This window comes from Oryctolagus cuniculus, chromosome 1 (assembly GCF_964237555.1).
Source record: "Oryctolagus cuniculus chromosome 1, mOryCun1.1, whole genome shotgun sequence".
NCBI lineage: Eukaryota > Metazoa > Chordata > Mammalia > Lagomorpha > Leporidae > Oryctolagus > Oryctolagus cuniculus.
Window position 1 is genome coordinate 157,427,058 of NC_091432.1, and position 24,299 is coordinate 157,451,356.

Genomic DNA, 24,299 nt, shown 5'->3' on the forward strand with positions numbered 1-24,299 from the left:
GCTGGCATGACAGTAAAACCCCATGGTGTTCCAATGTGATACAGAATTTCATAGCATCCTTTGTGGCATTTTTTTATTATCACATTTTTTTATTTTTATTTTTTAAAAAATTTTTTGACAGGCAGAGTTAGACAGTGAGAGAGAGAGAGAGAGAGACAGAGAGAAAGGTCTTCCTTCTGCTGGTTCACCACTCAAATGGCTGCTACAGCCGGTGTTCTGTGCCAACCCGAAGCCAGGACATTTTTAAGTCAAAAAAGAATAAAAGGAGGAATTCATGAGGTAAGTCCTCAGTTTACACTAATAAATGGGTCCAGGCCTTACTGGAATCAGAATGGAAACTATGGGCTTTAGACTCTGACTTGAGTCCCACTCTTTGTTGTTGTTTTGGTTTTTTTTTTCTTCTATTTTACCATTTTCACCACTGAGGAAGAATTTTGGTAACATATTTTTGTGTGTTTTGGCTTTTTTAAAAATATGACTTCTGGGACCGGTGCCACGGCTCAGTAGGCTAATCCTCCACCTGCCGCGCTGGCACACCGGGTTCTAGTCCTGGTCAGGGCGCCGGATTCTGTCCCGGTTGCCCCTCTTCCAGGCCAGCTCTCTGCTATGGCCAGGGAGTACAGTGGAGGATGGCCCAAGTGCTTGGGCCCTGCACCCCATGGGAGACCAGGATAAGTACCTGGCTCCTGCCATCGGATCAGCACGGTGCGCCGGCCACAGCGCACCGGCCTTGGCGGCCATTGGAGGGTGAACCAACGGCAAAGGAAGACCTTTCTCTCTGTCTCTCTCTCTCACTGTCCACTCTGCCTGTCAAAAAGAAAAAAAAAATGACTTCTGAAATTATACCAAACAAGCAGCCATATACTCTAGCAAATTCTAAGACAAGCCATGGTTTTTACACGATTGTCTAAATTTCTAAAACATATAATAAATACAGTAACATCAAGATAATGTATGTTACTTCTGGTTCTCAGATACTTTGTAGAAGGAGAATATCAGCACTTAGACACCACGAATTCATATTCTAGCTTCACCCAATTTATTTTATAATTATTTTATCTCTAAACTTCTATGATTATTGTATTAGATACAGACAAGATGCTGAATATAATTACATTACATTACATGCAAAGATACTCTTTGAATTGTATACTTAATAAGGCAGACTTACGGTTTCCAGATGAAACAAAAACAGATTTTCTTCTCTGTGCTAAATCCAAATTAAAAGTTAACAGAAAAAAAGAACCAAGGTTTTTAGAACCTTGCTGGACAACATTAGAGCTAAGATTTTTTTTTTTTTTGAATTTTGGTCTTGTAATTCATTGGTTTTTTTTTTTTTTTTCCCCAGAAACCTTTTTATTTAGGGTATACAAACTTCATATATTTCATAAATACAACTTTAGAAATATGTCATTCTTTTTTTTTTTTTTTGACAGGCAGAGTGGACAGTGAGAGAGAGAGACAGAGAGAAAGGTCTTCCTTTGCCGTTGGTTCACCCTCCAATGGCCGCCAAGGCTGGCACGCTGCAGCTGCCGCACTGTGCTGATCCTATGGCAGGAGCCAGGTACTTATCCTGGTCTCCCATGGGGTGCAGGGTCCAAGCACTTGGGCCATCCTCCACTGCACTCCCGGGCCACAGCAGAGAGCTGGCCTGGAAGAGGGGCAACCAGGACAGAATCCGGCACCCTGACGGGGACTAGAACCCTGTGTGCTGGCGCTGCAAGGCGGCGCTGGCCAGAAATATGTCATTCTTCACACTGTACCCGCCCTCCCATCCACACTCCCACCCCTTTTCTTCTTCCCTCTCCTATTCCCATTCTTATTTTTTTTTTTTTACCAAAGTCTAGTTCCAATTAACTGTATACATATATGACTAACTCTATACTAAGCAAGGAGTTCAACAAATTGTATTAAAAAAGTTGGGACAAGAGCTGTTCAAAGCCATTGCATTTCAAAGTGTTAATTTCACATCTATAGATTACCTTTTAGGTGCTCTATAAGTTATCATAGATCAGGGAGAACATCTGGTATTTGTCCTTTTGAGACTGGCTTATTTCACTAAATATGATGTTTTCCAGCATCATCTATTTTGTTGCAAACGACAGAATTTCATTTTTCTCACTGCTGTGTAGTATTTCATGTTGTACATAGCCCATAATTTCTTTATCCAGTCTTAAGTTGACAGGTATTTGGGTTGATTCTATATCTTAGCTATTGTGAATTGAGCTGCAATAAACATGGGAGTAGAGATAACTCTTTCAAAATGCTGATTTCATTTCCATTGGGTAAATTCCCAAGGGTCATATGGAAGGTTTATATTCAGATTTCTGAGGCATCTCCATACTATCTTCTACAGTGGCTATACCAGTTGACATTCCTACCAACAGTGAATTAGGGTACCTTTTTCCCCACATCCTCGCCAGCATTTGTTGTTTGTTGATTCTGTATGAAAGCCATTCTAACAGAGGTGAGGTGAAATCTCATTGTGGTTTTGATTTGCATTTCTCTGATGGTTAGTGATCCTGAGCATTTTTTCATGAGTCTGTTGGCCATTTGGATTTCTTCTTTGGAAAAATGCCTTTTTAGGTCCTTTGCCCATTTCTTAACTGAGTTGTTTGTTTTGTTGTTGTTTTCTTGATTTCTTTATATATTCTGGTTATTAATCCATTATTAGTTGCATAGTTTCTAAATAATTTCTCCCATTCTGTTGGTTGCCTCTTCACTTTGCTGAGTGTTTTCTTTGCAGTGCAGAATCTTCTCAATTTGATGCAATCCTATTTGTCAATATTGGCTTTGATTGCCTGTGCCTATGGGATCTTTTCTAAGAACTCCTTGCCTATGCCAGTGTCTTACAGGGTTTCCAAAATGTTCTCTAATAATTTGATAGTTTTGGTTACAGACTTAGGTCTTTAATCCATTTTGAGTGGATTTTTGTATAAGGTGTAAGGTAGGGGTCTTGCTTCATACTTCTGCATTTGGAGATCCAGTTTTCCCAGAACCATTTTTTGAAGATTCTCCTTGCTCCAGGGATTGATTTTAGCTCTTTCGTCAAAGATAAGTTGGCTGTAGATGTGTGGGTTAATTTATGGCATTTCTGTTCTGTTCCACTGGTGTATCCATCTGTTGTTGGATCAGTATCAGGCTGTTTTGATTATAACTGGCCTGTAGTGTGTCATGCAATCTCGTATTGTGATGTTTCTAGATTTGTTTCTGTTGTATAAGATTCCTTAGCTATTCAAGGTCTCCTGTCTTTCCATATGAATTTCAGCATCATTTTTCTTATATCTGAGAAGAATGTCCTTGATATTTTTTTGGTATCATGTTGGATCTGTAAATAGCTTTTGGTAGTATGGACATTTTGATGATGTTGATTCTTCCAATCCATTAACATGAAAGATTTGTCCCATTTTTGTGTGTTGTATTCTATTTCTTTCTTTAATGGTTTGTAATTTTCATTGTAGAGGTCTTTGACATCTTTGGTTAAATTTATTCTAAGGTATTGATTATTTTGGGATTGATCTTAGAAGTTCTTTCTCAGCCATGGCATTGTCTCTGTATTCAAAGGTTCTGGAGAGTTTTGTGTGTTGATTTTATATCCTGCCACTTTACCAAACTCTTCTATGTGTTCCAATAGTCTCTTAGTGGAGTCTTTTGGATCCATTATATGAATCATGTCATCTGTAAATTGGGATAGTTTGACTTACTCCTTCCCAATTTGTATTCCTTTGATTTCTTTTTCTTGATTAATGACTCTGGCTAAAACTTACAGGACTATATTGAATAGCAATAGTGAGAGTGGGCATCCTTGTCTGGTTCTGGATCTCAGTGGGAATGCTTCCAACTTTTCCCCATTCATTAGGTTAAGACCCACTCTTGATTCTGCCAAATACTGGACAGTGCATTGTGTAAATTCAGTAAATTTGTTAAATGATTGTTGATAAAATTGTTGTTCCCTTAAAGCCACATTAAAAAGCTGTTCAATAGTGGGCATTTAGCCTAGAGTTTAAGATGCTAATTAAAATGATTGTATCCCAAATCAGAGTAGTTGGGTTCAATTCCTGGTACCAGCACCTGACTCCAGCTTGCAGCTCAAGCAGACTCTCAGATAAAGCAGTGGGTTCCTACCATTTACATTGGAGACCTGGAATGAGCTCTGGGCTCCCAGGTCCTCACTTTGGCCTCTGCCCTACCATCACAGGTATTTGGGGAATGAACCAGTAGATAACAGCTCTCTTCCTCTCTATCTTCACCTCTTACATAAATTAACAAGAATATATTTAAAATAAATTTTAAAATATCTTTCCCTACTTATTTAGAGATTGAAAGACAGTGAGGACAAAGATGATTAGAAAGATTATTGGATATGGAGTAACCACTTACAATTCATAATCGTTTTCACTATTTGTTTTTATTTATGATCATTCCTACCTGACCATGTCCTTCTTAACACATTTATATGTAAGTTCAATGAGGGAAAAGTCTTTGTCTATGTCAATAGTCATAGTGCCTAGAAAAAGACCTTGAGCATGAATGACAGGAACTCAGTAAGAATTTGCTTATTTATTAATCAATAATGAAAGCTCATTCTATTTAAATGAGATATATTTTTGATGATTCTGACATTTATTAGAAATTAATATTTCTGAAGTTTTCATAAGATTAAATAGTTGTTTCCTTAAAAGTAATTCTATTAGTTTTATAATTATATATGTTTTTCATAAATAGGGTACATGCATACTTATATTTAACCAACTTTATTCTGAAAAGAATTTGAGAAGGCCTCTCAGTATATATATATTTTCCATGTAAATATTTCAGTAATTTACCACTCAAAAATATAAAGAATTTCACATGCCTACATATACATCTAGAATAGATTGTAACTTACATAGTATAGAATGTTGTGCTGAAAATGACTTTCTATAGTAACTATTTGAATGACTGGATTTCACAGAAATCCAAGATTTTATTGAAACAGAAGGCAAGAGTTGTGAAGGAATTGCTCTAACTATAGAGCAATATAACTATATTCCTACTAGGGGGGAAAGGTCTCAACCTCTAGAAAATTTATTCCACATCTCATTTATTCCCATTTTCCATTCAGTTCAGCTGAAAGACTGTTGTAAACACATGCTTTCCCTGTGTTTGGTGTACAAGATGGCTAGTTCCACCCAATGGCTCTAAAAATGTATTCTTACACAGGCCTCATACTTTTTAACTTGTACAAAAGCTCAAAAGCATATAGTTACAATACTCATTAAAATTTTGGTACATTAGACATCTTAGCGAGCATTAAATATATAATTAAATAACTCGATCAAAAGTAATACATGAGGGGGCCAGCACTGTGGCATAGTAAGTTAAGCCTCCCGCAAGGGATCGGCATCCCATGTGGTAACCAGTTCATGTCCCAGCTGCTCTACTTCCGATCCAGCTCTCTGCTATGCCCTGGGAAAGCAGTAGAAGATGGCCCAAGTGCTTGAGCCTCTGCACCTGCATGAGAGACCCAGAAGAAACTCCTGGCTCCTGGTTTCAGATTGGTCTAGTTCCAGCCACTGCAACTATTTGGGGACTTAACCAGCGATTGAAAGAGCTGTGCCTCCCTCTCTCTGTATGTGACTCTACTTCTCAAATAAATAAATAAAATGTTTTTTAAAAGAAAAGTAACACATGATAAAATGGGAAATAATTCCCTGATTAGAATTACTGTCAAAGAAATATATAATTGCTCATTTTATCAATAACCTGATCAAATCATCCTCAGGAAATACAACAAAATACATTTCAAAATAAAAATATTTGCAAAGTCTCCCTCAAAGTGAAAAAAATAGCATAAACTTTGAATCCAGATAGACGTTGCCTTATAGCTCAGCTCTGCTATAATTTTGGAATAATTACATGATCACAATCATAAAAATATGAAGGCTAATGTACATATTTCAGACACATTAATAATTAAGTGGAAAGTGTGTACAGTGCCTGACTCATAGTGATAATCAGTAAATGGCTTACGTGGAGATTGTTGATAGAAAAGAATATAAAGGTGAATTCTCTACAGCTGGGGCAAATACCATACTGTTTACAGCCCTTGTCTCTACTGTTGAGGAACACTGTTTTTCTTACTAGTTGTTGAATTCTTACTTAGTGGAGGGTTAATCTTATGATTGTAAGATGAACTGAAAGTATGTCATTGTAAAAATTAAAAGAAAGATTAAGAAAGGAAGGAGGAGGTGTGTGGGAGTATGTATATAAGAAATACATGAAATTTGCTCATCTTAAAAAAAGAAAGTCAGGACAAACTGAACAAATAATATATATGAAAAAAAAAGAAATATGAAAAGAAAGATAAACTACATTTGCTTAACTGTCCAGCTGGGCTTCTCTGAATGTACAAGTGGAAGGAAAAAGGTGAATGAAGGTGTGACTAAGTAGCTCTCAATCTGTCCTTCCCATCGTGACAGTCATGATGAGTGCTGGTCATGCATGTAACTCGCTCCTGGGTGCAATTTCTGCCAATAAAAACAATTCCATCTGCTCCTCTCCCACTTGAGGAACACAAGCATGACATTTTTCATGAATTTCTGAAGTCCCTCACGTACCTTATAACTGATCAGGAGTCAGCTCCTTCATTTCTTAAATTTGTAGACAAGGGCCCATAAGAATTAATGCCTCTCAAGGTACCACGTTTTAGCTGTGTACTTGAAACATAAGAATCCTATAATGTACACTCCTTTTGAAGTATCTAAATTCCTTCTTCTATTTCCCAGAATACTAGACATTTGGAGAATTCATCTGTAATTTTATTCAACATATATTTATTAATGCAATGGGAGATCCAAGAGTAAGTAAACAAACAAACAAAAAAAAACACTGCTTTCACGCCTATTGAGGAAAATGAAAATGAAATGAGGCTACATTACAAAATTAAATTAAAAATTCAAAGTCTAGGTAGTGATAAATGTTAAGCAGAAAATAAAGCAAGCAAGAAAGAAAAGGATGCTACAAGGAATGTGTAGGAGGGGTGAGCTGCTGTATTTTAATTCATTACCATTTAATAATGACAGATGGAGAACTGAGTGGTAGTACAAACATGCCCACTCATGTCAGGGAAACATCTATAGGCTACGCTATCTCCATGTGGAGCCTCCCTTTTAATGATGTAACACCACATTTTACTAGGAGAAAACTGGTCTTTGAACCAGAGGGATGGATAAAAATCAGATCCTTGCCAAATCTATTAAAAACAGGAATATGGCAAGATTGTATTCAAAATTGTTTCAAATGTTATCCCTTTTTCTTCACACTTTTATTATGTTTCAAAATGATTTATTATTCTATTACAATTTTTTAAATGATTGTTTGCTTTATTTCAAGCCTAAAGTACTGCAATAAATAGGTTTTTTATTCTCTTTCCTTCATTGTATACTATGTATACTGTACAAAATGAAAGCATAATATTAATATTCTGATAGCGAGTTCTGGATGATTATTGCTATTCTACTTCAGGGGTTTGAAAATGAAGTTTGGGGGCTGGCAGTGTGGCATAGTGGATTAAGATGCCACTTGTGATACCAGCTTCCCATGTCAGAGTACCAGTTCCAGTCCTAGCCACTTAGCTTCCAATTCAGCCAGCATCTGGTTCACTCCCCAAATGGTCACAGCAGCCAAGTCCGGGCCAGGCTGAAGCCAGAAGCCAGGAGCTTGGAACTCCATCCTGGTTTCCTGCATGGGTGGCAGGAATTTGAATACGTGAGTAACCTTCCATGAGTTCCCAGGCACATCAGCAAGGAGCTGGATTGGAAGCAGATTAGCAATAGACTCAAACAGCACTCTAATGTGGGATGCCAGTGTCACAGTGGCAGCCTAACTTCCCACCCCACAATGACTGCCACACCATACTCTTTTTAAGCATTTTTAAATAATAGTGTAACATTCATGAGAGTATATATTTAAATGTCATGGTCATTTGTCAAAATAAATAATATGACTCAATGTCATTGTATACAGTATCATATATAATACTGACTTCCCTACCATGTAGGAGAGAAAGCGAGGTCAGAATGAGAATGTTGGGGTAGACATCTGACCTAGTGGTTAAGATGCCAGTTAGGATGCTCCCATCTCACATCAGGATGCCTGAGTTTGACTCCAAGGAGGCAGTGGTGATGGTTCAAATTATTGGGCTCCTGCCACTCATATGGGAGACTTGGATTGGTTCTAGCTTTAGTTTCAGCCATTAGAGGCATTTTCCCTGACCATTATGGGCATTTGTGTAGTGAATCAGAAGATGGGGTCTCACACCTTCTGTGTCTCTTCATCTCAAATCAATAAAAGAAATGTTTTTAAAGAGGCAGAGAGAGTGAATGCAAGAGAGATAGAATATTTTGGTTCACAGCAGGACATGATGTGTGGAGTCACCAGCACTGTCCATGATAAGTGCAAGTGAAGTTTCACAGTGATCAAAGGAGTCATAAAAGCTTTTGGATTTCTTTCTTTCTTGCTTGCTTTTTTTTTTTTTTTTTTTTTTTTTTTTTTTGTGGTTTTTTGGCTTTAGTCACCTCCAAGAGTCCACAAACCAAAAAAGGCCTCTGTAAGGTTTGGAGACATCTCTCTAACACAACCTTCTCCATTTAACGATGCAGTGAACACTTACTTTCAATTGCCTTGATTTTATTTTCCCATGGGACACAAGCAGCTTTGAAGTTCTCAAAATCACGAAGAAATTTTGCCCATTTCTGAAAAGGAAGCCACAGAGCACAATAAAGCTCAACTTCTTAGCCTGTCAGGATGTTTAACACCCACCCAAAACCGTAACAAAGAAGGGTCTTGGAAAGATCTATATGGCACCAAAAACCATTTTCTCGTAAAACAAGGAAAGCAGTTTCACTTGCTTCTCTATTCCCCATCACTCCCTGACCAATTTATTTCAAAAATTAAATGTATGGGAAATATGCGGACCACATGTTTATTCTATCAGATAATAAGGAAGTAAGGACTGACTAGCATAAGTGATTGTCACACAGCATGTATTTAACTAAGTCATTTCATGAAGGAATTAATGAAATATGAACAAGACACAGTTCTTGCTTCGAAAGGCTTATGATCTACTGGAGGAGATTGTATACATAGGTAATTTTGATACAGGGTAGTTAGTTCTATGACATGGGACACTTCGTTCTAGTACAGGCAGAGTTGTTAGCTAAATGGAAACGCATGATGTAAGAAATCATACACTGATTTCAGAGAAGGTCTTCCTTCCATTTTACTCCACAGTAAATTAGGTAATCCATGGTTTAGAGAGCAGACCATTAGAAAGAATGGGATGGAGCAGATAAGTCTGAATATGTGCATATTATGCTAGGACAATTTGAGAAATGGCCAGGCACATGGAGCCTAACTAATCATACAAGCAAAATCTGAAGTTCAAGATTACCAAAAAGTAGAAGGGCCCAAATGTTCACATGTAATAACTTTATATGTATAATATAATATATCAACAAAAATTATAAATATTAAATATAACCCCCACAGCAACATGGATATATCTCATGAATGTAATAGAATATCAGAGAAGCCAGAAACAAAAACATAAGTATTATATGATTCCACTATTTGAATGGTAAAAGCAGACACAATCTATCGTAAATACACACAGAGAGATGCACAAGAAAAGTAAGATACAGGAACTTTATTCACAGGACTCATTTATCTGGGAATATATTTAGCTTACAGTTGTTAACATTTATAAGGGGGGATAATACCTATGTATCTGCTTTACTCTAGAATTAAATATAACTTTATAAAAGATTTAAAATCAGTTCTTGGCACAAAGCTAGTGCTAAATAAATGTTGGTTTCTCTTCTTTCCGTGCCAAAAATTTATATTTGCATCAGTTTCTGATTTATTTTTATCTTATTTTCTACCCAATGTATAACTGATGTTCCTGGTAGAGAAAAGCTATGTGGCTCAGCAACATGGAAACATTTTGAGAGAAAAATTTAAACCAAAACTCCTTAATTTCCAGAGAATGAAAATGAAAGGGAAACAATTATTTTTTTCATTTGGAAGTGTAAAGTCACTCCAGTCTTTTGCTTCATATCGGTGCTTCTTGGATAATTTTTTATTTGACTTCTTTGAAGGACAATTTTTTTTCATTTTTAAACTCTCCCCATCCCCCCATAATTTTCAATACCACAGCTAAACTATTTTGTAAAGTATGCTTACCTGTGCTTTATATATATGTATATATTTATATATATTTATTATATATTTTATATATTATATAATATATAAAAATATATATTTACATGTGTAATATTACATGTTGTATAATATGTACATATGTACGTATATATATATATAAAGTGTCAGTTTTTTTCACCCCTTGGAATGGAACCCATGTTGTCCTTCTTGGGTGCAATCTGGCATAGACCAGACTGAGTTATGAAAACACTCACCTTGGCCATCATCATCTTAAAGGCAAACCACCGCTTTCCTTTTCCTTTCCCAAGAGCACCTTCATTTTCACTCACAAATTTTTTTGCTTCCCTGAAAAAAATAAAACAAAATAGGTAATAGGTGAAGGTGGGTGAGATTAATATAATAAGGGGGTAGGAGATATTTATACTTAATATGTCTGTAACCTTATTTCTTCTGGATCTTGTATACCCTTGACAAGTGAAACTAACCTATATTTGACAGCCTAATCAATATTCTAAACAAGACTTTTAGTCCATGTTTAGGGTAAGGAAAAGTAGGTATTTTAGCCTCACTTATTAATCAACTGAAATCATTGAAAAGCAAGAAATTCATGCTGTCAAAAAAAGAGAACACTAATTACTCTCATTTCTACCACACATAAATTGAATCTGAAGTTTACATCATATTTTGGCAGTAAGAATGTTTATTTTAAAACATTTTTATTCCTCCCTTTTTGAGAACTCCCTTTAAAGAGAAGGCAGAGAGTTTAGGACAAAGTGACACAGAACATGCTTGTTGACCTGATATTTAATCTCATAAAAGCAATTATGACTTAAAACAGAAAAATCATACTATGAAACTAACGGGGTTGAGGGAAGAGAAGGAAAGGAGTATCCTTGGTTTCACATTCAAAATGGGATATAAATTTAAACTCTGACATTGTTCTCAAACATTTATACATTACAGTAGCCACATTAGTATATTTGTGTCTGTATTAAAATAAAAGAAAAAAAACATTAATTCATCAGAAAGGGTGAAACCTTGTTTGGTCATTGCTATGGACTGAACTTTGTGTCCTCCAAAATTCTTATTTCCAATCTAATCCCAATGCAATGATATTTGGAGGTGGGGCTTTTAGAAGGTAATTAGATTATGAGGGTGAAACCAGAGACCAGAGAGCTAAGCAGTCCTCTTTCTACTATATGAAGGTGCTAACAGTTGACTTTCTGTATCCTGGAAGAAGACCCATGCTAACACCTTGACCTTGGAGTTTCAGCCTCCAGAACTGAGAGTAATAAATGTGTGCTGCTTAAGGCACCTAATCTATGGTAATTTATCAGCCTGAGCTGACTAAGACAGTCATTTACATAATTGCTTGTTTGATTCATGTAAAGAATGTTTTAAATAGAAGTATCTAAGAGTTTTCACCTCTAAGGGGCTGGAGAAAGAATATTATCCACCTGACAGACATCATGATCAGAACAGACAACACAAACCTGGTTGACTCCATAGGAACAGTACTGTTGTCAGTTGGATAACCCCTGGAATGTGTGGTTTTTACATACAAGAAAACCCTTCAACACATAACTATAAATAAACTTATAATGCTTAAAAAACGAAGGCTCAATGTAGGATATTTTTTGTAAAAAGTTCCTTAGTGTCAATGCTGAATTCAGGAATTACAACACACAGTAATCATGAAATAATGCACACCTACCAACTTAACCAGTACTAAAGAGCAAACTCTTGTTACTCATCTGTGCTCTTGTATACACATACATTCTGGCATAAAAATCAGTGCCATGATGGATATTTCTTAGTCATCAAACAGAACCCCCGGATCAGCTCCTTGAGAGCAGAGGCAACATCCTGTCCTCTTGTTCAGGTCTTCGAAAGTATTGAGAACTGCTTTGACCACAGGAGGTACCTAATAAGCTCAAATCTTCTGGAAATACAGCTGGCTGATATAACCTAGGGTAGGTGTAGACAGAAATTATCTAATAATTGCATTTCCTATGTGGGGAGCAATCCGGACTGGACTAAGTTACTGGAATTAAGACTTATTCTATGCATCTGCTCTCCCACAATATGGCGCTGGGAGAGAAGTAAACAGCTTCCGCACAGCTGCCTCCAGTTCAACTAATAAACTGTAGGACTTGCTCCTGATTGGAGGAGAGCAGCGTACTCGGCGTGTGGGCAGCCGAGTTGGGATTGGCGGAGGAGGACTATAAAGGAGGAGAGAGACGGCATGCACCGGGAACATCTATGGGGAACATCTAAGGGGAAAACCCGTGCAGCCCCCGAGAGAGCCGGCCGGCGGTGTGCCGCTCCCCTGCGGAAGTGGGGAATGCGGCCAGGGGGAACTGCCCTTCCACGGAGGTGGAAGGGATAGTAGCCAACCCGGGAAGAACCAGCAGCAAACCCGGGGAGGGCCGAGCAGACGAAAGAACAGCGCAGGGTCCTGTGTCGTTCCTCCACGAAGAGGGGGAGCGACATTCCTACATCAATTTATCTTTAAAGACAAAGTCATTGACAGATTTTTTAGATATACCCTTCATCATTAGTCTTTGAAACTCATCTGACAGCCTCCTAGAAATGGAGAGACATTACCAGATTAGTTAACTGACAAACACCCTGATTTTGGACATGACCTCTGTGTTGGGAAGTCTGGTCAAAAAACATTTTCTAAAACATTTTACATCTTCTAAAATATTCAATATAGCTATATAAAAAGTTATAAAGTGGGGGTGGGCAGTTGGCACAACCAGTAAGATACTACTTGGGATGCCCATATATATCAGAGAGCCTGGTTCATGTCATTGTTCCATTCCCAATCTCAACTTCCTGCTAATACACAACCTGACAGGCAGCAGGTGATAACTTAAGTAGCTGGATTCCTGCCACCCTCATGGGAGACTAGATTGAGTTGCAGCCTCCTGGCTTCAGCTTGACCCAGCCTCAGCTGTTGATGGAATTTGGAGAGTGAACCAATGGATTGAAGAGTCTGTCTCCCTCTCTCTCTTTCTCTCTCTCTGCCTTTCAAATAAATAAATATTTTAAAAATAAATTATAAACTAAGTTCTCACGGCTGGAATTTTAGATACACATAATGAGCAGTGAATTTTGCATTAGCTATGTGTGGTAAATTGATAATACAGGAGAGAAAAGGGCACCAGCAAGCATTTGATAAAGTACTGAACTGAAGCTTCTCAACAGAAGATCGGGAGACTCGGGTTTGAATCCAGCCTCTGTGATCTGTCTCCATGACCTTGTGTACATGTCTTGTGCTTTCTGTGCCTACATTAACAAGTGTCCTGTTTTTCAGAGGAAAATATACTTGTCCAGGATGTGCACAGATTCATGCAAGGTGTGGCAGAGGTGCCCTCAGTCATTGCATGGTTTTTAACATGTCAGAATTTCCCAACAAACAAATGGTCTGGCAATTGCTTCCCTGCTGGCTAAGGTTGTGGCAAGCATGAGGTGAGATCATAGACAAGAAAAGTATTAAAGAGGAGATTATAACATGGTGAATTCCTCTCTAATACTTGTTTTGAAACCACAAATTTGCTCCAACATGATTGGCATGTTTCAGAACAATTTGCTTTTGTGTAATTTGTCCAGGAGAAACACAAGGTGAATGTAGCAAACTATTCAGCTGAAACAAGCAGCTTAGAAATGCACACTTCACTCACCAGCTACCTCACTCTCCCTGGACCTCCCCCAACTTCAGCCTAGAAAAGTCACTCCCATTCACAGCTGATATTTTTTTTGCTTTGTTTTTAAACTTTTATTTAATAAATATAAATTTCAAAAACAACTTTTGGATTATAGTGGCTTCCCCCCCCCATAACTTCCCTCTCACCTGCAACCCTCCCCTCTCCCGCTCCTTCTCCCATCCCATTCTTCATCAAGATTCATTTCCAATTATCTTTATATACAGAAAATCAAGTTGGTATATACTAAGTAAAGATTTCAACAGTTTGCACCCACACAGAGACACAAAGTATAAAGTACTCTTTGAGTACTAGTTTTACTGTTAATTCACATTGTACAACACATTAAGGACAGAGATCCTACATGGGGAGTAGATGCACAGTGACACCATTGTTGATTTAACAATTGACACTCTTATTTATGACGTCAGTAATCACCCTAGGCTCTTATGATGAGCTGCCAAAGCTATGGAAGCCTTTTGAGTTCACAAACTCCGATCTTATTTACACAAGGCCATAGTCAAAGTGCAAGTTCTCTCCTCCCTTCAGAGAAAGGCATCTCCTTCTTTGATGGCCCATTCTTTCCACTGGGATCTCAATCACAGAGATCTTTCATTTAGGTGTTTGTTTTTTTTTTTTTTTTTTTTTTTTTTTTGCCACAGTGTCTTGGCTTTCCATGCCTAAAATACTCTCACAGGCTTTATAGCCAGATCTGAATGCCTTAAGGGCTGATTCTGAGGCCAGAGTGCTATTTAGGGCATCTGCCATTCTATGAGTCTGCTGTGTATCCCACTTCCCATGTTGGATCGTTCTTTCCTTTTTAATTATATCAGTTAGTATTAGCAACACTAGTCTTGTTTATGTGATCCCTTTGACACTTACTCCTATCATTATCATCAATTATGAACTGAAACTGATTACTTTGACTAGTAAGATGGTATTGATGGGATTGAATTGGAATCCCCTGGCACATTTCTAGCTCTACCATTAGGGGTAAGTCCAGGTGAGCATGTGCCAAACTGTACATCTCCTCCCATTCTTATTCCCACTCTTATATTTAACAGGGATCACTTTTCAGTTAAATTTAAACACCTATGAATAATTGTGTGTTAATTAAAGAGTTCAAGTAGAACAAAAAAATACTGAAAGGAATAAAATAGTAAGTTGTTCCTCCACACTCAGGACAAGGGCTGATCAAGTCATTGTTTCACATAGTGTCCATTTCACTTCTACAGGTTTCCTTTTTGGTGCTCAGTTAGTTGTTACAGATCAGGGAGAACATATATTTGTCCCTTTGGGACTGGCTTATTTCACTTAGCATGATGTTTTCCAGATTCCTCCATTTTGTTGCAAATGACCAGATTTCATTTTTATGGGATATGTACTCTATAGAATACTATACAGCAGTAAAAAAAAAATGAAATCACAGCTGATATTTTAATGACTCCCTACCCTTCCCAATAAGTCACATGTTACAAAGTTCCTGAAGCCACTTTCACAAGTCTTTTCAAAGGTGAACTGCCATATTTATTGTGGTATGAATAGACTTCAAAATACTCATGGAAAATGGAATTAAAAGATAAATTTATTTTGGAATAAAAAATTTATAATCATACATAAAATGTACATGATGTTGCTACCTGTTTTACCCCATCCCCATCTTTCCTACAAACCTTAAATTTTTTATTGTCCAATATTTACATAGTATAGTGATTTTTTAAGAAATCCAAATATACTATTATAGAACTGAATGTAATTCAATTATTTGGTGTCAAGAATTTTGTAATCATTAAATCAACTATATATAGGAGTTATCACACTGGTGTCTGTTTTAATGAGCACATCTGAATAGAGAATCAAAAAATACTTTGAGGGGCCAGTGCTGTGGCTTAGAAGGTTGAGCCTCTACTTGCTCCCACATGGGAGCCTTCTGATCTAGCTCCCTAATGATGTGCCTGGGAAAGTAGCAGAGGATGGCCCAAGTACCTGGACCCATGCACCCACATGGGAGACCTGGGGGAAGCTCCTGTCTCCTGGCTTCAGTCTGGCCCAGACCTTGCTATTGCAGCTATTTGGGGAGTAAATCAGTGGATTTAGGATCTCTCTCTCTCCTCTCACTCTGTATTTCTGCCTTTCAAACAAATAAATAAATCTTTAAAAATATTTCTAGTAGTAAAATCAAAATTCATTTTTCAAATTTAATAAAGGAACCATTTTATTAATATATCCACTATTCTAGTTATTTAGCAGATAATTTAAAAGACATTCAGCTTGGCCTACTACAGTTATCTCACCTTCTTAATGATGGCCAATTAGAATGCATGACCTTATTCTAAGTGGTATCAAGAAATAACTCTTCTACTCAATATTTCTGCCAAGATTTTTAATTCTATGAGCTGATAAGTACATTAATTTTGTGAGCTGATGAACATTAAATTAGCAAAACTCAAGAGAGAAGGAAGTCAGCACTAGACCCAAATTAAAATCACTACAAAAATAATTATGAATTTATTTAATGATATGTGACCCTATAAATATAGTATTAACAAGACTTTTGTCAGCTATTATAAATATAATTTTCCTTTGAACGATATAAACATATTTTTATATTCTGTAGCTTTAATTGCTAATAATTTCTCTTGATGCTAGGTATAGTTGCCTATTTCCCCAACCCCCTAAAATTCGTATCTTTACTCTAGGTTTTAGACGAAAGTCCAAACAACACCCTAAGTACATAGTCACAGGTATATATTTCTTCTCTTCCCTGATGCTCTATCCCTTCTTCCATTTTTATGAGAGGTCCTCCCCCTCTAAGTTTCATATCAAAAATATCCCTGAACATCCAAGCCATTCAAGCCACTCCTGCTTTCTACCGCCCATCCTGGCCAGTATGGATACTAGTCACAACTCATGAGATTTTGAGGATGACTTTGAAACAAAGCCAGGAGCCATGGAATGGGACATAATAATTGGTTAGTAAGAAGAAATTCTCAATTCCCCAAACTGACGCTTGTGGGATGTGAAGAAACACTTCCAGTTCATAAGCCTAGAAAATGGGACATTGGGCTGAAGGTGGTCAGTGACTCAGTGACAGAATATCCCTTACCATTATTTTCAGGGTTGACCTTTGTAATGAGCTGGCATGATTCGAGAATGAAAGACATTAGTATCACCCAATCCCTTCCTCCATGATAACAGATTTCTCAACTATAAAACTAACATCTTTCATTGTGCAATTAGAAACAAAGTTCAAAAAAGATTTCTGATATGAAAGTAAACATTTACTGATATGCATCACACTACATGTGCATGATGTATGACGATACAAAAAAAAGAAAAAAAGAAAAAGAATAGTCCTCAGAAAACTAAGAAGCCAGAAAACGTCATTATGTTTTTCTATTGTTAACCCATTTTCCTAAACATTTGTATTTATCTGGATAATTTAAAGAGATTTTATACATGGCTAAAATAAATTAGGCTTTTGGTACATGAACTTTGAATAGCTATGTAAACCATCCAAATGTCTGACTGAAAAATGCGTATCAACCCCTTGAATTGCGTTCAATAAAAGCTGCCTGCCAAGAGTGTAATCCTGTCTCCGGATCTCAGAGCTCAAGCAAGCCCTGGTACAATATGCACAGTTCTCTGAGCTGTAACCCCAGACCCAGGGATAAATAATTGAGTGAGGTCTATTTAATGACAATAATACCTAGCCTCATCATTCATTTATCAACCCCTTTTGTTGGTAATTAGAATAATAAGGTTTCACGGGCTTTGAAGTCTGCTTTCACAGTTAGTTGAAGGAGAACACTTTGGTCTAACTTACAAAATAGATAACTTACCCATAACACATGATACAACCCCGATTACACAGAGGAGTTAAGACATGCTATGCTGCCTTTGACACATTCTCACCCTGGAAAACATGTTCTCCTTTTGGGTTAGGTTAAGTTGACTTTTCTTTCCTCTTGTTTTCAGTTTGATAGTATGATTAAGCAACCAATATATTGCTCAACTGAATGAAAGACATTTCAAAATGGGTGTTTAGGGTAACTGTAATCAAACCTGTGCTTATGAACACTTCCCAGTAAAGGGGTAAGAAGGACGGATCTTTTTCAAATAAGCACTACCACTGAAAGAAATTTAACCAATAATCCAGAGAATTCGCCTCTTTTCTGATATATTACTGAGTAACTAAAAGAGAACGCAGTAGTAAGAAGCACTCTAATATACAGAGAAAATAGGGATATTATAGTACCTATGTAATGTAACTAAATAAATATACTTCCATGCTTTGACTGATGTAGTTATTTTAAATCATCCTGACACTGGAAGGGAGGTTTACAATATGTTTTGTAAAGGGACTTCTGGTGAAAGTAATTGTGTTGGTTAAAATGCTCAGTTGTTTTAGCTACAAAATGGAGGTAGTAATGTAGCTACCCCATAGGACAGTCATATGTTCCATAGGAAACAATGTAGCTAAGGTGTTTAGCTTAATTTATGGGAAACAGAAAGAGCACAACAATAGTAACTATTATTAACAATGATTGTACTATTAGGGCTGACTTTAATTTTCATGCTGAATCTTTAAATTGCAAAGTTTAGAAAGTGCTAGATACTTTCAGGCAAACTCTCTCAGAAATGTAGCACATTTCCTATCAGATTGTCACCACAATGACATATGAGAATTGTGCTTGTTAAGTGAGCCGGTGAGAATTCAATCCTGTATTTGTGACCTGATGACAGGGTCTAGGTTTTGGGCTTTAGAAGCCCTGATTACAATGCATCCTAGGGAAAGGGGGCTGAAGATTATTGCTGGAGTCTTGTTCTAGCCATGTTGTGCTGCTACAGAGAACCCCAGACCTATGGGCAGGTGGGGAATCTGAGATAAGAATTCTCTCTCTCTCTCTCTCTCTCTCTATATATATATATATATATATACCTCCCTCCCTCCCCTCCTTCCTTCCTTCCCTCCCTCCCTCCCTCCTCCCTTCCTTCCTTCCTCCCTCCCTCCCTCCCTCCCTTCCTTTTCTCTCTCTTTCTCTTTCCCCTACACTCTCTCTTGATCTCTCTCAAATTTTATCTTTCATTCAAACCAGAGAATAATCTGAGGATATTATTTCTCCAATTGTGTTTTCTCTGAAAACATGTTCTGTCTTACTAAAGTGTTACACTTGAATTTCATTCTATTAAATCCTGTGATCTGTATTTCATGGCATAATTGGAACATGGGGTTGAAACCTGGCTCTGTCGTGCCTAAGCTGTGTGATCTTAAGATAATTACTAGATCTCTTTGATCCCAAATTTCTTCACATGTAAAATGGGATGAGCAATAGTAAGACCAGCAACAGTGAATACACACTGAGTTCTTGTCATATACAAGGCTTTGTTTATGTCCATCATCTCAATTAATCCCCCCCCAATCCTATGAGTTGAGAATTATTATCCTCACTTCAAATATGAGGTACTGAGAATTAAGTAAGTAAAACAAGTCCAGCTTATTAAATGAATAAAAAGCACAATTTGACTGCTTTTGAGGTTAGTGTCTCCTGCTCCCTCATAATAACACCATTATTTACATTATGGCATTGAGATGAGAACAAACAATAAACTATGAGCAAAGCAGTACACCATGAGTAAATGGTACTTTGGATAATTATCCAAAAATATGAATTATTTTCCTTAGGAAATGTTGATGATATAACATTAGATAAAACTTAAAGAACAATTTGTATACTACCCGTGTAACTATGTAAAAGTAGAGTGCATCAATGGCCTCATCCAAGGCAATTATGCAAATGATTTGTTCCCTTATTTTTCAAATTCACTATAGATTTTCCATTCAGTTTTCTTGTCAGTAATACAAATACAGATTTTTTTTCAAAACATATTCAGAGACAAAGAGAGAGACTCACAGAGACAAACAACTGTTGTGTTACACTTTTCTATAAGCAATTTATAACCCAATTAAGAAGTCAAGATATAGATTACTATTCAGGGCATCTTTCTAGTTACTAGTCAATGTGTAAAATTAAATGTTACAAGATTGATATGAGAGAGTTGAGTAGTTTGCAGCAACTCTCAACACAGGGCAAATTCAACTACTTGGCTAAGGGAGCAGGAAATGTATTTTAGTGTATGAACAAAGGAAAAGGGATAAAATCAACCAGTTTCTTCAGGTAGGTAATAAAAAGGACAATATAAATGTTTCAGAGGAGAAGTGGGCATGCCCCAGTGTTAGGTTAAGCATAACAGGATTTATTTTAATGTCAGTTAGACCTATGAGTATTTTAGAGCAGGAAACTGACATGTACAATATACTAATAAAAAATTTCCAATAATAACATATAAGTTAAATTAGAGGTGAATGTAATGATGGGTTGGTTGTTATCTTTTTTATTTTTTTAAAGATTGTAACTCTACCTCTCAAATAAATAAATACAGACAGTGAGAGGGAAAGATAGAGAGAAAGGTCTTCTGTATGGGCAATCCCAACAGTTAGCTGAGCCCAAGCACATTTCTCCCCACCCCCACATTCTGCCAATCAGGTAAACAACTTCCAATGCAGCCCAGGCCCATTAGGACCACCTGGGGAGCCATCCTGACCACGTGACCTTCAAGCTGATTGGAGAGACATATTGGCTCCAGTGTCAGTTCTGTCCTATAGTTAGCATTCCCCAGAGTTAGTTATGCCCCCTTCCACCTGCTCTTTAAAATGTACGAGCCTGTGAATAAACACAGACATGTTCATCAAAGCTGTCCCTGGTATCTTTGGCAAAAGGGCACCGCCACCATGCTCATTCTCAACCATAAGGCTTTTCAGGACTAAGTTGCACTTCCATCCAGTGGTTCACTCCCCAAATGGCCGCAATGGCCAGAGCCAGGCTGGTTGGAAGCCAGGAGCCAGGAGCCAGGAGCTTCTTCCAGCTCTCCCACAGGGATGCAGGGGCCCAAGTGCTTGGACCATCTTCTACTGCTTTTCCAGGGCATAGCCGAGACCTGGATCAGAAGAGGAGCAAATGCAGCTAGAATCGGTGCCCATATGGGATGCTGGCATCGCAGGCAGAAGTTTAACCTACTGCTCCACAGCGTCAGCCCCCGGTTGTACCTTGATTTCTAATGTATACATGTTTTTATGCATGCTCCTTTTTTCTAGAATGGTCTTCCCTTCTCTTCTACCTGTTCGTTTTCTTTTCAGTTCAAGGATCAGACCAACTCTATAGCTTTTCCTTTGCTGTTATTTTCTTTCCAACACTGCTCTTAGTCATGCTGACTTACTCTCTGCCCTTCCTGTAGAAGTTAGCACAATATGCTTTTTAAAAAAGATTTTATTTATTTATTTGAGAGGTAGAGTTACTGACAGTGAGAGGGAAAGACAGAAAGAAAGGTCTTCATTCCATTGGTTCACTCTCCAAAATGGCCACAAAGGCCAGAGCTGTGCCAATCCAAAGCCAGGAGCCAGGAGCTTCTTCCAGATCTTCCAGATGCGGATGCAGGGGCCCAAGGACTTGGGCCATCTGCCACTGCTTTTTCAGGCCATAGCAGAGAGCTGGATTGGAAGAGGAGCCACCAGGACTAGAACTGGCGCCTATATGGGATGACAGCCCCTCAAGTGGAGGATTAATCTACTATGTCAAAGCACAGGCTCTTCACAGTATGTTGATTTCCGGTTCATTTTCACCATTGAACTGAGATCCTTAAGAGTCTGTTTTTTGTTCCAATTTCCCAGGACTTAATATAACACCTGGCCCAGAAGTGAATTTTCACAAATGCTAGTTAGATAAATGAACACCAAAAGAAGACTAGATGAAACTTTGTTTATGGTTCCCAAACGGCCTGCCCCTCAGAATCATTGTGAGAGATTTTAAGAATTCCAAAGCCTAAGTCTTCCCAGCCCCAAATCAGCTGAGTCACAATCTCTAGGAGTGAGATATAGACAGTCAAATTTTTTTAGTTTACCAAAAATATTCTACTTGCAGTAACTTGGGGACAAATTTTGCAACTATACCAAATTTCAATTGCTGGGTCTACTAAATTTAAAAAAGATTATATGTTGGTCAAGTAACTGTTAGAGGGCTAGGCTAAAATGTTGCTATATCACACATAATTTTTCTGATACCCTTGGATTGGTACTAGACTACATATTTTTAGGTTTCATCATTGTCTTTGGTGAATAACTAACTTTACTTTTCAGGTCAAGTTCACTCTTTATCTTACATTCCTAAATGGTAAATGACTCAATGAAAAACAAATACACCAAAAACAAGCATAGTCATGAACCAAGATGGCTGAATAGTGAGAAGTGATACTAATCTCAGCCATAGAAAGATAACAGGGGTAAAAAAGAGAAGGGTCACATTCCCAGGAGACTGATTGAGAGAAATTTTCAGTGGAGAAGGGACAGAACAGAATAGAGGCTCATTGGATTAGTGAGGAGAGAGAATATACACACAGTTGCTGGCCACATGCCACCAACAACTCCTGCAAATACATGGTTGACATCTGGCTGGGAAGTGCCATCTTCCCAGGGCAAGGTTACAGGAGGCCACTGAAGCTCCTATCACTGGTGCCTTTGACTGAGGGAGAATTTCAGGCTCCTCACTGGCTTTGAGTCTGGCCTGGGGAGCTGGCACAGGGCTGAGCAACCACTTTGCTCTTTGAAGAGAGGCCATATTGCTTCCCTCCCACCCCCATCACCAAAGTGCCAGGCTTAATTTGCTGAGGTTGTACTGCAGCTGATTTCTGTCCTGACTTGAGCAATCACAGGCAGTTTGCACCCAGGATGCGGCAGCATACAGGGCCAAAAGCAGAACCCCTGCACCCTGTGACTGTGAGAGTTCTGGTCCTACTCCATAGAGCTGAAAGGTACAAGATTGTGGTTGGTTTCCTGTACATCCATGTGGTCTGATGGGAAACGCAGAACATCCAGTATGCTAGGGTCAGATTTTATGGAGGGTTCATGGGGCAAAAAATGGAGTGGGTCAGTAGTCTGTATGGTACTTGTGCCAGGGCTGGGGGTATGTGTGCCTGGGTTGGTGGGGTGTGTGTGTACCATGAACTCACTCTAATTCATGAATCAGACAGCTCTTCGTGGCACAGAGAAGAGCTAAAGTTTACACACTAGCTAGCTCCAACATCTCCTCCACCACTGACTGTAGCTAACAGTATTACATCATGACCAACTTGGGTGTCATTCTGGACTCTTGCCTGACCCACAATTATTGATCAGAACCCCCTGACCCCAATGAGTACACATCCCAAGGACTCCCATGTAAGCCTCAGGCTTCTACCAAGCCACAGAGGCACATTTCCAAGAAGAAAGCCTTCCATAAAAAAAAAAATCCACCCCCAGAGGAGATAACAAGTGATCCCTGGAATTTGTAAAAATCAATATAGAAACACAAAACAACATGAACAAGGAAGGCACTATGACTCCCCAAAAGGAACTCAATAATACATTAATATTGAACTATGAAGAGGAAGTTGATGACATTCTTGAAAAGGAATTTAAAAGAACGATTATAATGTTACTTAAAAAAACACAATGAAGCAGTTAAATAAGGAAATTTGTATGTGACATGAACAAGAAATTCTCAAAGAGATAGAGATACTTAAGAAAACCTAAATTGAAATATCAGAAATTAAGTATTCCTTGAGTGAAATAAAAAAAATACAGTGGAAAGCTTTAATAACAGACTTGGGGACATAGAAGAAAGAATATCAAATCTGGAATATAGGTCTTTTGAAATATCTCAAACACACACACAGACACACACACAAACACAAGAAAAAATTTAAAAGATCAAAAAATATACTCAGAATCTATGAAATACCATCAAATGACCAAATATATGAGTCTTAGGAGTTCCTGAAGGTATGCAAAAAATAATGAGTTAGAAAACTTATTCAATGAAATAACAGCAGAAAAAATCTCCAATTTGGAGAAAGATATGGACATCCAAATACAGGAAGCACATAGAACCCCAAATAAGTATGATCAGAAAAGATCCTCACATAACATATTAAAGAAAATTTTCAAAAGTAAAACATAAAGAGAATATCCTGAGATTTGTAAGAGAGAAATGTTAGGTTACCTTTAAAAGAACTCCCAGCAGATTGACAGCAGATTTCTCAACAGAAACCCTATAGGCCAGGAGAAAATGGGGAGATATAGTCCAAAAGTCCTAAAAGAAAAAAACTGAACCCAGAATACTTTACCCAGTAAAGATCTCATTCATAAATAAAGGTGAAGTAAAGACCTTCCAGGACAAACAAAAATTAAAAGAATTTTTCATGACACAACCATTTATTGATATACTACTTATAAAAACAGATAAAAATAATTGGTATCATGAAAGAATGTTAAGGCAGAAAACCTCCTGGTAA

General features: G+C 37.7%; 1 protein-coding gene across 1 annotated transcript in view; it reads right to left on the reverse strand.

Annotated features, from left to right (window-relative positions):
- Positions 1 to 24,299, reverse strand: part of TMC1 (transmembrane channel like 1) — a 205,407-nt gene that overhangs the window by 81,635 nt on the left and 99,473 nt on the right. Inside the window, exons 5-6 of the mRNA XM_051858747.2 lie at positions 10,458 to 10,548; positions 8,654 to 8,735 (exon numbers count right to left, since the gene is read on the reverse strand). Of these exons, the coding sequence (XP_051714707.2) occupies positions 8,654 to 8,735; positions 10,458 to 10,548 (173 nt within the window). The remainder of the gene's footprint in view (positions 1 to 8,653; positions 8,736 to 10,457; positions 10,549 to 24,299) is intronic.